Source organism: Fragaria vesca, linkage group LG2 (assembly GCF_000184155.1).
Source record: "Fragaria vesca subsp. vesca linkage group LG2, FraVesHawaii_1.0, whole genome shotgun sequence".
NCBI lineage: Eukaryota > Viridiplantae > Streptophyta > Magnoliopsida > Rosales > Rosaceae > Fragaria > Fragaria vesca.
This window is the reverse complement of record NC_020492.1, coordinates 10,220,766-10,234,534: the sequence shown is the minus strand read 5'-3', so window position 1 is coordinate 10,234,534 and position 13,769 is coordinate 10,220,766. Positions and strand designations below refer to the sequence as shown.

Genomic DNA, 13,769 nt, shown 5'->3' with positions numbered 1-13,769 from the left:
CATGGTAATGGAGTTGCCTAAGTTAGAAGTGGCTCAGTGGAATCCAGAAGCCTTTTCAAATTTGTCTCAACTTAGTCTTCTCCATATTCGTAATGTGGACCTTCCAAAAGGCCTCACGTGTCTTTCTAATTCCTTGAGACTCCTGGAATGGACTGGGTGTCCATTAAGATCCCTCCCACAAAGTTTTGAACCAGATGAACTTATTGAACTTAGCTTGTGCCACAGCAACATCGAATACCTGTGGAAAGGAGCAAAGGTACGACTGTTGGTTGATGGACTATTGATTATTCATTGTGTTGCGCCTTTACTGTTTTCCTGATTGTTTTATATGTGTTAAACAGAATTATGACAAGTTAAAGTTCATCAAACTATGCCATTCTCAAAAACTTGTCCAGGCCCCAGATCTCACAGGCGTTCATAATCTTGAGACTTTAGATCTTGAAGGATGTTACACTTTGGTAAGACTTCATCAATCTCTTGGACAACTTAAAAAGCTTATTGTATTGAATGTTAAAGATTGCAAGAGTCTCGAGAATCTGCCAAGTAAGATTGAAATGGAATCTCTTAAAACTTTTATTCTAACCAACTGCTCAAAAGTTAAAAAGATTCCAGAGTTTGCTGGAAATATGGAGTGTTTATCTGAGCTTTATCTTGATGAGACTGCCATTGAAAAACTACCTGACTCAATTGGATGCCTGAGTGGCCTTGCTTCGCTGAATCTGAGCAACTGTAGAAATCTTGTTTGCCTTCCAAGCACCTTTAGTAGATTGGAGTCCCTTAAAAAGCTCAATCTTTCTGGATGTTTGAAACTTGGCGAACAGGATAGTGCCAGGGAGAATGGTGCAATTAGATCTGCTGTAAATCATCTTATGAAACGTGGTTGTGAAGTTGTTGGGAAGTACTTGTCATGGTCCTTGCCTTCTAGATTGGTGCAAACAGCCGATGTAGAACCAACGAGTACGCAGTCGCCTGCATCTGATCTGTGTTATTCTACAGTGCAAAATACAAGTACATCCATGAGTATCCGGTTGCCACTATCTCGTCTATGTAATTTAATACATCTAAACATAAGTAACTGCAATCTTGGTGACGCTGCATTTTCCAACGCCTGTTTTCCCTTCTTAGAGACTGTAAATCTGAGTGGAAATAAAATTGTTAAGCTTCCTCCAAGCATCAGGTCCTGTTTGAAGCTTCAGTACATTAACTTGGAGAATTGCAAGACACTACAAGAGTTGTCAGGCCTTCCATCAAATAGTAAATTGGATGTGAGGGCAGATGGTTGTTCTTCTCTGGAGATGCTGTTTGATGTATCCAATTTCAATGGACTGGAGACATCATTTTTCAATTTCATCAATTGCTTCAAACTAAATGACAATCAGGGCAGCACTAACATAGCATTTCAGATGCTGAGGATATTCCTTAATCAGGTACTACCTCTCACTCTCTCCTTTGTGTATTTGCTCATATTAGATTAATTAAACTAAATACCTATATTTCATTACAGCGAAATTCTATTGCGACGGAAACTTTTCAAATTGTAATTCCTGGAAGTAGAATTCCCGAGTGGTTTGATCATCGAAGATTTGGGAGTTCATTAATTGTACACCTACTTCCAGGTAGGAATAAGAGTAGGTTTTTGGGATTTGTCTTGTGTGCTGTTTTTGCACTTCATGAGCACCTTCCGGTTGATGAGCTTGATATACGTCAGTTCAAGACTTTTAAGGCTACTCATCATCTTGTATGTTGTCTGAAGCTCAATGGGAGAGAACTAGAAGTATATGGCAAACAGCCTGCATATCGCTTTAGCGAACAATTTTGCCAGGTTGAGTCAGATCACCTTTGGATTTTCTATGTGTCCCGAGATAAGTACTTCGGTACAAATTGGTGGAACAGTTGCAGTCAGCTTGAGTTCTTATTTGAAACCAGAGGGCCAGGGCTGAAGGTGAAGGAGTGCGGGGCACATCTGATATATGAGCAAGACATGCAAGAGTTAAATCAAACAATGAGTCAATCAAGCAGAATGATGTCTCCATATGACGGTATATTGATTGATTTTGAGAATCGAGTTGAAGGGGAAACCAGTGGTACTGGTAGCAGAACCTGCACCCTTGAAGAACTGTAGGATTGGCAGAAATATAGGGATGGCCACTTGGACTTTATGATCCCATGGTTGGAAATGAGTGCAGAATGGTCAGTACTAATAACTATCTCGAGCTCTCCTTGCCTCATTTTTAAAGAAAGGTGAGCCTCGATCCCTCTAGTGTCTATATTGTGTCTTATTAATTAGATAGCTCTTAATCTGCCGGCATTAGCGGACTCCAACGCAAGTTATTTCAAAATAACAGTATCATATGACATTTTGGTAACAAATAATGTTAGAAAAATAAAATAATTTGAGGTGATCGCTGTCAATCCATGCATGCTATATTTTGTAGACATGGCCTTCATTGTTTCCAGTGATAATACAAAGTTACAAACTCAGAATAATGTTCTTTTGTTAGAAATATTAGTAGAAACTTAAATCAGTGGTTAGTTTGCACATTCTTTCTCCAACATTGGTCAAATTTTAGGAAAAAACAACCAATTTTATACTCTTCCAAATTTAATAGTATGACAAGAATAATAAGAAACTGTAACATAATGCATTAGAGCTACTTTTTGTCTACTTACATGTAGGATTTCTAGTGATTTTGTTATTTTAGGGGCATGATTGGGAGTGCATTGGAGCAAAATCCCTATTTTAACTTGAAAGCTCATTTAGAGGGTCTGTTGGAGCTTCTCTTATCATGTGTAACCTATATAAGGGCTATATTATTTGCAGTAGTTTTATGTTTATAATAATCTGGACTTCCCCATTGCTTCTCTATACGTTAGTTTGATATATAGGAAAAGCATGTAAGCTACTAATTCTAGTTTATATGCTATCAGTACCTTTGCAGGCTTGTACTATTGAATTTGTACTTTAATACGATGTAGTAATGTACACTGGTGTGCTGTTGAAGAGAATTTTAAGTAATTAATCTTCCATTGTACTCTTAGCAGATTGTATACAGTTATGTGGCTTCCCTTGAAGATGATAGCCACGCCTTCTATACGGTAAACCAATCAAGGTATGGATGTAGCTAGGAACATCCATATTTGTACCAGTGAGATTTGTTTTTTTTTTTTCTTGCGAGCGGGCATACCCCATTAACTGGGTAGTACCATTGGTTTGTGTTGCCATTGGCCATTGATTCTACAGTCAATATAGATGATTGCATTCGTAGAACCAACTAGGGAACTATGGAGGATATTGAATTGGTGGTAAGCATACCCTGATTTATAGAGCTTTTCTTTAGGTGGTGCTCAATGTGATGTATTCTTCTGTAGTGGCTTTCTTGATTTATTCTCAAGTATAAATTGCTGCTCTGAGTACAAAGTCGATGTTCATTGTATATATTTTTCCTTACAAAAAGTTTCGACTTTTACCTTCGTCAATTCTGGATTTCTGGATTATGTTTTAGTGATCCTTTCTGGCAATAAAGACTTTCACATGCCTTGCTCTTTTCAAAGATGTGAAAGATTCAATTTTTCACATTGTGAAGTGGTTTAGGAATTCATTTGATAAGTTCTTGCCTTCTAGATTGATGCCAATAGTTAATACAGAGATGACAAGTTTTTGCTTGAAAGCATCTGGTTTGTGTAATTTAACCTCTCTGAACCTAAGCAACTGCAATCTTGGGGAGAGATCATTTCCAAATCCTCGTTGGTAAATATCCGCTCATTTTGTAAGTCTTCGTGCAAGCATTCGATCAATTCTAAAGTGCATCATTCTACCTTGGATGCTAAATTTAATAATTGCATTAGTGTTAACATTGGATGCTATCATGCTATAACATCTTTTGCAAGTTTGTTCCGCGGTCCTAATATTTCTGCCTCAAATAATTGACTAGTACTTGTAAAATTCGACATATAACTTTATGTTTATGTTTTGTACAATCCTCTGTTTGTGTTTTATATCTTTTCTTTATGAACTTGTCCGATTTATATAGCAAGGATTAGACTGCACTGCTGCATTTCATTTATATGGCATGGCTAGGGAACCATATCATCAAATAGCTTATAATAAGTGTAAGCATGGATGTTGGGTAAACAGAATAGAGTATTTTAATTGCAGCAAGAAAGACCAACAGAAAATTCAAAGACAGGCTCGTAACTTCAATATACAGATAGTTTTTCTATTATATCTTTTATTTGAACAAAGAGTATGAAGGCAGTCCTCTTGTTATGTAATTATCAGATTCTAGAGTATAGGTGACTGTTAAAGTCTTCTGGAAATGCTTGTAAAACAGCTGACCCTCGATTTAATTACAAATGTGATGCTGAAGCTGGGGCAACAAGTTGAAATGATTATTTGAGTTCCAATTGTTGGAAGAGCAGATGAAAGTTAGGATCAAAATGAAACCTAAGATATGAAGAGACTAACAGAAGGATTCAGAAACCAGATGAAATTGTTCCACTGCAATATAATTACTATTTTCCACTACTATGTAGTAATCCTTTTCTTTCACCGTTGCAAACTTCTATCAAATTTAAGCTAGCAGTTACAAATTACTTCCATCTGAATTTGCTGCCTTCTCTACCAAACGAAAGTGAATCGCTGTCGACATCCTTTATGAACCGCACATTTTCCTGTTGATATATAGGCGTTGAAAATTGTACTTCCTGCCCCTGGTCATTGAGAGTTTAAGGTTTTGCAACACAAGTGAATTGCTGTTGATGCCGGAAGATTTCTGTGATTTCTTGGTTTTCTGACAATGATAGACATTCAGAGTAGCACAAGTAGGTGCCAAACATAGATATACTTGAGCTTCCGTTTGCATTGTTCTACACTTTGATGGTTCATGCCTACTGCCTAGATGCCTAGATTTTTGTTTTTGTTTTTCTGGTACAAATTTGATTGTTGTTCATGGCTACTAAGAGCAACAAATTCTGTTTTCATCTTCTTCTCTCTTTTTTTCTTGAAATCTCAAACTTTGGCTTTTGCCAAAGAAAGAAGAAGAAAAAAACAGAGGTTAGATCCGTCCATAGGCCACGTGTCTGTAAACGGGTGCAATCAGGTAAAGCCGACTCCAAATCTGATCCGATGATCTCACAATACGAAACGACGTCGCTAGTTTGAGGAAGAAATCATTGGCATATATAAAAGGATGAGGATTGAGGAGTGGGGAGGAATAAAAAGGGCACCTCCCCCGACTAGGGTTCCGTCTCCGATCTGATCACCATGTCCACCAACTCTAAATTCAGCGTTTATATAGGTCAGTCACTTCTCTCCCTCCTTTTCAATTTGCATCGGATTCAGCTCTGAAAACAAACACGATTCTTTTTTGTGGAGCTAATTATTCTTAGCTTGATTGATCGGATAGACACTGCTCTCGGATTGTTATTGATTTAGTGTTTCAATTACGAAACTTTATTTTCATAATAAATGTTTGATTTCATTCTAAGTTGTTTCGGATGCAAAAGTTCCTACTTTTCTATCGGTTTTGCTAATTTTATCATGTTTAGCTTATGAGAAAATTGCGGTAGGGATATGCAGTATCTTTTTAGCTATGAAATTTATTCTTCTACTATCTATTTTTGGGTTTGAGTTGAGAATTGAGATAAACATCAGTGTTTGAAACCACCTGAATTAATGCTTGGGTCATGTGTGTTTCTGGTTTCATCTTCTTTTACTTTTCATATTTAGATCAACATTGAACTACTTAATTCTATTCTGGTGTGTCGTATCTAAGTTTTTCTTTCTTTTGACATTGCTACATGACATTTATTTAACAGGTAATCTGGACGAGCGGGTGAGTGATAGAGTTTTATATGATATTCTAATTCAGGCAGGGAGGGTAGTTGACCTGCACATCCCTCGAGACAAGGAGACCGATAAGCCTAGAGGTTATGCTTTTGCAGAATATGAAACTGAGGAGATTGCTGAGTATGCTGTCAAGCTTTTCTCTGGTCTTGTCACTCTCTACAATCGAACACTCAAGTTTGCGGTAACTTTCTGCCTTCCAGTAGTACTCATGAATGGGCTCTGTTACACACACGTATCTATATGTTGAACTGGTTAACTTTTTTGTATCTAGCAGTTTGGCCTTGCTTTTGGTGCTCCTTTTTCATTTATAGATACTGTGCCTGTTTTCGTAATGGTCTGAAACATTAGTTATCTGTTATTTCACCAAACCAAGCTGATAATTTATATAAACTTACTCTTTTGATTTGTGGACATTGATATTAGCTCATGGAAATCTTTCTGTGATTGTTGGCATACATGTTTTTACAGTTTTTGTACCAACGTTATTAAAGTTCTAGTTTAGTTGACACTTGATTGTTGTTTCACAGATTTCTGGGCAAGACAAGCCTGCCCCTAATGCTGCTTCTACAGTAATGCCCACAACCAGTTTTCCTAACAAACTGAGGTCTCCCCCTGTACCTAATTACAATTTAGAAAAATCACAGAATTCAATGAGCTTATCAACAACCTGCAGAGTTTCAGCGTATGCAGAAAATTATCCCTCAGGTGATTTGTTTATTCTTTGATTTTTGTTTCATTTGCCTATTTCTTCTGAACTCTAAATGTCGTAATATAAAATTGCTGAGACATTCTTTCTTATTCAGTGCCCACTCCCCCTGGTGTAAATAACCAATCTAATGGATTACATTTGAATGGCAACAATTTCGAGTATAGTCGAAGAGTTATTGGGGCAACATTGGATACCGTTAGTCGCCCTAGGTCACGCCGCTATGATATGAATAATCCAATTTCCTACCCTTCTTACTAAATTAAAATAATGAAGATCACAGATACCAGACTTTCTCCAAGCTAATTTCCTGATAAATTATTTAACTGTGGTATCTTATGGGTAGTGCATGCTACATTATGCTAGTTTGGTTTGTTAGTGTGCCAGTTTATAGGTGTACCCAGGTATGTATATTTGCTGTACTTGTTGTACTTTCTATGTTAAGAGTTGGGAAAGTGTAGTTGCATTGTGTAAGAGTTTGTGCTACCCTGTCAGAAGGTTAAACTTTGGAACTCCTGAAAGCGAATTTCTCATATTATTGCTTGTTTATCTGCATTGTAATCTTTTAATTTAATGTGATGTGATTTACTTTTATTCTTAGATTAAATTTTAAAATTAAATGTTAATTTCGGCTGTGAGACTGATGCGCTAAGAAATTAGTCAACCTGTGAGAAGTTGTTTGTCTGCTCTATTATGCAGCTTTCTATATATACCCATGTCATTCCAATATCTATTCTCATTGTGTAGTTTCCCTTTGTGTTTATTCTCTATATATGATTTTTGTTTTTACTTTTTTATGGGAGAAGGGGAGCTTATGTATCGGATCTGACTGCTAATCTAGCGTAATCCTAGCTGACTCCCCTACATTCCTCACAGTTGGGCTAATTCTCTAGGGCTTTGTGTATAGAATCACTAGCTGAGTTGAATTGTTTAGCAATTTACTCATGGGTGACCTGGTTTGATATCTCTCTAATTGGTTTGTCAAATGTAAAGATATGTCTTTCTGTGCTTTTTTTTTCCCCTTTATTTTCAACAGATAGTTTGCAATCCAGAGATAAAATGTTGATTAGAAAGGAAAACAACAAACAGAAAAATGAATGCAGTATACATTAATTAGTTATTGATCAACTAATATTGATGTAGCTATGATGGAGTTGTGTTAAAAAAAAAAAAAGAGTGAGCTTTATCACATTGTTGGAAAGTACCAAGTAGTGTGTACTGTGGTGGTTGGGTCCATAGGTTATTGGATATTTGGAAGTCGTGCATTTTAAATGATGTCGTTAAGCTTTCAGTGAGAGCAGTAAGGTTTAAAAGATTGATGTGCTATGCTGTAAAAGAATTCATCCAGAGGGGTTACAGGACGGTCGAGTCTGGGGCTTATTAAGATCATAGGTTTATCAAGATCGTATAGTCATCGAGGATAGAGAAACAAAGACGTTTACAGGACAAGTTGATTGCAAGTGACTTTCGTTTTAATTTAGTACAACCTCATATTTTCATTGGTCTTTTTAGCCTTGGTTGGTTTTTTCTTCCTTTCTTTCTTCCTGTCTTTGACAGCCAAGCTGCTGGCTCGCTGCTTTTGATTAACAGAGTATAGTGGCGCTTACCTGATCACTAGTTAACCAAGGATTTTGTGGTCACCCATCATTGTATTTAACATCAAGGGCTTGAATTGAATGGATGGTCTTCAATCCAAGGTTGGGTGACCACAAGATTCATGGTCAGTGCTGACCAGGGGAACCTTGCCATTCAATGATACTGTCATCAGAAATAGCCTTACGTTTTAGCAGTGCTTTCAATACCCATATGGCCATAATTTTAGACCAAATTAGCTATTGTGGTCATTAATGAGGGGATATAGATCCACATATAGCATAATGTGGTCGTCCAAAACCCTTCAGATGAGGGGTTGAACTACCATACTTTTCTTTCCTCTCTTCCTGACTGTAAATATCTCCCAGCTCTCTCGGAAGTTTGATCTAGCTGCTGTATTTGGAAATATCAGATTTGGCATTACTTAAGATGACATCGTTGTCATATGATTGCATGTGCAACAGTTGCTCATCTCACCTCCATGCATTCAAATATGCTTTGTTACACGAGTGGTATAGGAGTCTCATATGGATGAGATATCTGTTGGGTACAATTCCCATCTTGCAATTTGCCCAAGCTTATTGTTAAGCTTTATGCTAGCCTAATGGGTTGAGAGGTGTTTCTGATGGTTTGATGGGGTTGTGGGTGTGATAGGACAGTCTCACCACCCCTTTTATCAGAAGGAACTACCAAGAGATAGGAATCCTTGAGTAGTTATATACTTGAATTAGTCTTATGTTACTATTTTGCACTGTTCTTCAACGTCCTTGAGTAGTTATATACTTGAAATAGTCTTATGTTACTATTTTGCACTGTTATTTAGCTTGGAACTTGTTGTCTCGAGTCGCAGGCGACAAAATGGGTATGATTTTTCAACTTGGTTTTGTATTTTTTTTTGGCCTAGTGTGGCTTTTTACCTTTTGAAGGAGTTTGATTGTTGATGACCAGTTTTCGTATGAAATCTTGAATGTGTATTGGTGCATATATTGTATGTTGAATGAATAGATCTTTTTAGAAACAATATTTCTTATAGACTGAAGTAGAATTTCAGCAATTTCTACATGTCTAATAATGAACCAGCGTTTTTGTGCTTCATCTCCTCATTTGAGAGTAAGAGAACCCGTTATCATCACTAGACTTTGTGTCAAACTTATTTTGCCTATTATACTTCAAGAGGAGGCAGTAATCCATCTTCTAACTTTCTGATGGACACAGAATGAGGGATCGACTCCAGGGATTCTATGACAGTAAACATGAACTTGGACAAGTCCATCTTTTATTTCTTAGCTTTCGCAAGCAAGTCATTGGATGTCAGTCCCTTGTTGACCACCAGATGCATGTTTGGGTGACAATTTTCATACATGCTGTGCTCTTGAACGGTATGACCATATATAAATGGATGTTAAGTCATAGAGGGATGTGTTATTATTTTGTGAGGTTAGTTGTTAAACACTAGGAAAATTTTCTTATCATCCCACTTTGAAAAATCATGAAGCATTCTTTTTTCATTGTTCAACTCTTCAACACTGTAAAACCATAAGCTTTGATTTTGGATTCATAAAGTGCTCTATGCGAGCTTAAAGAATGCCTACTTTTCCAAACCCTTGGAAAGAAGCAAAGAGAAACAAATATCCAACATATATGGGATCCTTTTGGAAAACCGATATGAGATCCTTTTCCAACTCCTTTTGGGATCCTTATTGGAAAGAAGAAAAGACAAACAAATCCTTTGCTTCTGTAACTTCATTTGACATTTGCAAAATATGCTATTGGTCCGACTATCGCACCATTTATGTATGTTGCAGGCTCAGAATGACTATAATCATCGCGATCATCTTGAAACTCATCATTCTGATTTGGACCTCCAACAACAGCTCCAACTAAGATGTTAGGATTTGGATTTGATGAATAATAGAATGATTGGAAACCAGCTTTACAACTTATGGTTGTTGGATGACTTGCCAATGAGGGCAATGAAGATCCTCTGTGGTGAATTCTCTTGGGATAGCTTGGTCCATACCCTACCATGTAGGACATCTTCAGTGGGTTTACCCCTAATATGTAGTCCACCTGAAATTTCCATAAAATCAGGCCATAGATCTGGTGAGGATAATTGTCTGACATGATGGTGTGTTGTCAAACTGTTAATCTCGCACCACGTATAAAACAAAAGTCTAGCATAAATAATTCATATCGGCAGTTTGTATTTCCGACAAATGTTTTTGAGTAGATTTACCTGTCTCTTGGCAAGGTTTCTTAAGGTGCTTGAAGTGACAACAAGGTTGCCGCAGTTAAACGTGTGCTGTGTGGCAGACATGTACTTGGAATAGGTAGTGAGCAAGAATGTGATTGAGGCGACATATTGTAGGTTACTTTGAGGCAGCTTGAACATGAGCCCTCCTACAATTTTAAGGACTCTCAACATTTGATTAAAATCTTGATCTAATTAGTAGTGGAATTGTAGAAACGTAGTGTTGTATCTACCTTTTGTATATTGTGTGCTTGAAGAGGGTGAGTTGGGCAAAATCCGACACATAAATTGCTCAGCTTTTTGTTTATACGAGTCAAATTTCTTGTCATTGTTCAACACTGCCCTCTGAAACCATACCATTGTACTAAATACAGAGTTTTATAAACTGAACTTAGAATTTAATAGATGAAATTTTTACCCTTGAAAGCAGAGCATAAGCACCAGCAAATTTGTTGTCCCAGCTGAATATATCCGGTGAATCACCACCCATGGATTTCAAGAAATTGAAGTAAAAGACGTCATTTGTTGCTCTAAGAAGCCATGCAGCTCCCCACACTAGCTCATCCTGAAATTTATTTATCACAGTAAAAAGTTCGATAAACTAAAACACATAAATTTTTACAATGTGTTAATACATATACATGACATGCATAAACAAATACATACCCATATATTGGTTTATTAGATCTTGTAACGCCAGTGATTACGAATATATATATACATAAAGGTCTTAATAATCCTAATAACGTAAAGCCAAGCAAAAAGATGGCATACCTTGTATCCAGAATATGAGCAGTAAAATGGACAAACTGCAGAACCGAGTGAATCACTATAGGCACCTCTATACTGAATTGCAAACTGAAATACTTTCTTGGCTGTCCTTATTAGCAGTTTTGAATACTTGGGGTCAACCTTTCGGAAAACCATAGAAGCAGCAGCCAATGCGGCCGCCGTCTCTCCAGCAACATCCGAACCGGGATTACTAGGTGACACCCAGTATACGGTTCGAGCCGTGTCCATGTCTTCAGGCCTTTCCCAACACTTGTGGTCTACGTTAGGGTCCCCGACCCCAACGTAGAGCCTATCGGGCGTGGCTCGAGCACACTTTAGAAGGTAGTTTGCGGACCATCGGATTGCGGTTCGGGCATTCGTTAGTTGGGAACCCATTTTCTTGCTATATTCAAGTGATCCCCATGATAGCATTGTGGTGGTGAATGCCATTGGGAAGTTGAATTTGACGTTGTCTCCACCATCATAGTATCCTCCGGTTAAGTCCACCTAAGAGTTCCACAAAATGTTCAACATGATCTTCAAGACTATTCCTAGAAACTTTAAATAAGAACCTGATCGAAGAAATAGAAGCATGTTTACTAACGTTTGCGGGACGACCATCGGAAAGTGCAGAATTGGACCTCCAGGTAATTTGCTGGGAGGAGAGCTTGCCTGACCTCTGTCCCTGGAAGAAGAGTATGGACTTTGCAAGGGCATCTCTGTAGTTTGGGTTGGCTGCTTGTACGAAGTGAACATTACCAATACTAGTGCTCAATGATAACACTGCAGAGATGAGGAAGAACAAAGACATTTCTCCAAGCTAGCTAATGGCTTTGTTATTAATACTCCAATGACTTTGTTGGACTGATGAAGTGCCTTTTAAATAGGGGCGGGAAAGCCCTGTTCCTATTTCTGGCGTTTTGTTCAACTTCTTATTTTGGAATTCGAAAGAAAATTACAAGTTGATTCCCAGACTTTCCAATATTTTAGTTTATCATGCACGAGCTTAATTAAAAGTAGGATTAAATTCAGTTTGCCCCCTTGTAATTTAGGTCAATAATCAGTTTGATCCTATATCTTTTTTTTAATAACGTTGGTCCTTGTACTCTTAAACATCATCAACTAAGTCCAAAATTTTAATATGACTTCAAAAATAATATTATTTGCTGACTTGAAACTGACATGGGGATCCATATTTAAGCTTTTTAACCTACAAATAGGGCAAATAAACATTCTAACGATGAAAAAAAATCATTTTTCAAGGACCAAACTCACCCATTTTTGTACTAAAATTCGAATTTTGGACTTAAATGATGTCATTTGAGAGTACAAGGACCAACATTATTAAAAAAAAAGATATGAGATCAAACTGATTATTGACTTAAAGCACGAGGGGACAAACTGAATTTAATCCTTAAAAGTACATACTAATTAAGGACATGTATATGAAACCAAACATAATATTATAAATGTTAACAACCGATAATTTACTTTGATTCTCTAGGATGCATGTAAATTGAAAACGGTGAAGTAAATATCAAATATATCTTTGTGCATATATATATATATATATTAGCTAATTGTACGATCTAATCATATTCATAATTAATCTAGACCATTGAGTTTTTTAAAATCTAATGGCTATTAAGGAGTGTCAAAATTTGTGTCAAAAATAATGTCCCTTGAACCGGACCCTATATAATGAATATGATTAGATCGTACAATTAGCTAATATGGCAAGTGACTTGTCATGACCTATTTTCTAAAATTGAATTAAACTTACAAAATCTGGAAGAAAAAAAATCCAATTGAAAGTTGGAAAATCAAAGAAGAAGAACATCGCAGAATAGTTATGAATTCCCACTATGAACATCAAAAATAAACCAAATCAGACTGCCCCAAAACCTTTGATCGACATTGCGAGTGTATATTAGATGAGAAGACAACAAATGGTGATTGATGGAAGAGGCATCTACTTCAACAATCAATGAAAATAGTTGCAGCAAATCTAAAATCAAAGAGAGCTGTCGATACTCTTCAGGTTTCTTCTTCTCTAATATTGATATGGCAATCCGAGTTTCTTCTTTTGATGTTGATTTCTGTGCTGATGATCATTAATATAGTAATTCACCCATCCCTCAAGATAAACCTGGGAATTAATCACTGTTTCTTTGGTGTTTCTTCTTCTTTAATTTTTCTCAATTGGATATGGTTTTGTGCTTTTAATAATAAAGTATAATTCAATTTGTTAAGAAAATAGGTGATGACAAATCAATTGCCGCATCAACTAATATGATATAATCATATTCACAATTAATCTAGACCATTGAGTTTTTAAGATCTAATAGCTATTAAGGAGTGTCAAAATTTGTGTCAAAAATAATGTCTCTTGAACTGGACCCATATATATATAGTCTCATTCCAGAGAGGGATCCCTCTTTGAAATTAGAGTGCGGGATTCCTTATTTCGTTTACTTTCAGGTCGTATTTCCACATCTCAACCGTACAATGTCTAAAATAAAGTGTGTAGATCATTCCTGCAAAGTTTCATCAAAATTTGAAGATCATTTGAGCTTCCGTAATCGTAATTTACACGAACG

At 36.7% G+C, this 13,769-nt stretch overlaps 3 protein-coding genes across 3 annotated transcripts; 2 read left to right on the top strand and 1 right to left on the bottom strand.

Moving 5' to 3' along the window:
- Position 1: 1 nt before the first annotated feature.
- On the top strand, positions 2 to 2,122 carry LOC101293657 (protein SUPPRESSOR OF npr1-1, CONSTITUTIVE 1-like). The gene is made up of 3 exons (XM_004292352.1): positions 2 to 256; positions 342 to 1,427; positions 1,505 to 2,122. The coding sequence occupies exons 1-3, from the start codon at positions 2 to 4 to the stop codon at positions 2,120 to 2,122; spliced, it is 1,959 nt and encodes a 652-aa protein (XP_004292400.1).
- A 2,794-nt stretch (positions 2,123 to 4,916) lies between these two features.
- Positions 4,917 to 7,192, top strand: LOC101306392. The gene is made up of 4 exons (XM_004290198.1): positions 4,917 to 5,297; positions 5,818 to 6,029; positions 6,376 to 6,553; positions 6,652 to 7,192. The coding sequence occupies exons 1-4, from the start codon at positions 5,264 to 5,266 to the stop codon at positions 6,813 to 6,815; spliced, it is 588 nt and encodes a 195-aa protein (XP_004290246.1). The 5' UTR covers positions 4,917 to 5,263; the 3' UTR covers positions 6,816 to 7,192.
- A 2,545-nt stretch (positions 7,193 to 9,737) lies between these two features.
- Positions 9,738 to 12,024, bottom strand: LOC101306100 (endoglucanase 3-like). Its single transcript, XM_004290197.1, has 6 exons — positions 11,774 to 12,024; positions 11,173 to 11,676; positions 10,817 to 10,963; positions 10,632 to 10,743; positions 10,384 to 10,547; positions 9,738 to 10,217 (listed from the first exon to the last, which is right to left on the bottom strand). The coding sequence occupies exons 1-6, from the start codon at positions 11,978 to 11,980 to the stop codon at positions 9,891 to 9,893; spliced, it is 1,461 nt and encodes a 486-aa protein (XP_004290245.1). The 5' UTR covers positions 11,981 to 12,024; the 3' UTR covers positions 9,738 to 9,890.
- Between the last annotated feature and the right edge of the window lie 1,745 nt (positions 12,025 to 13,769).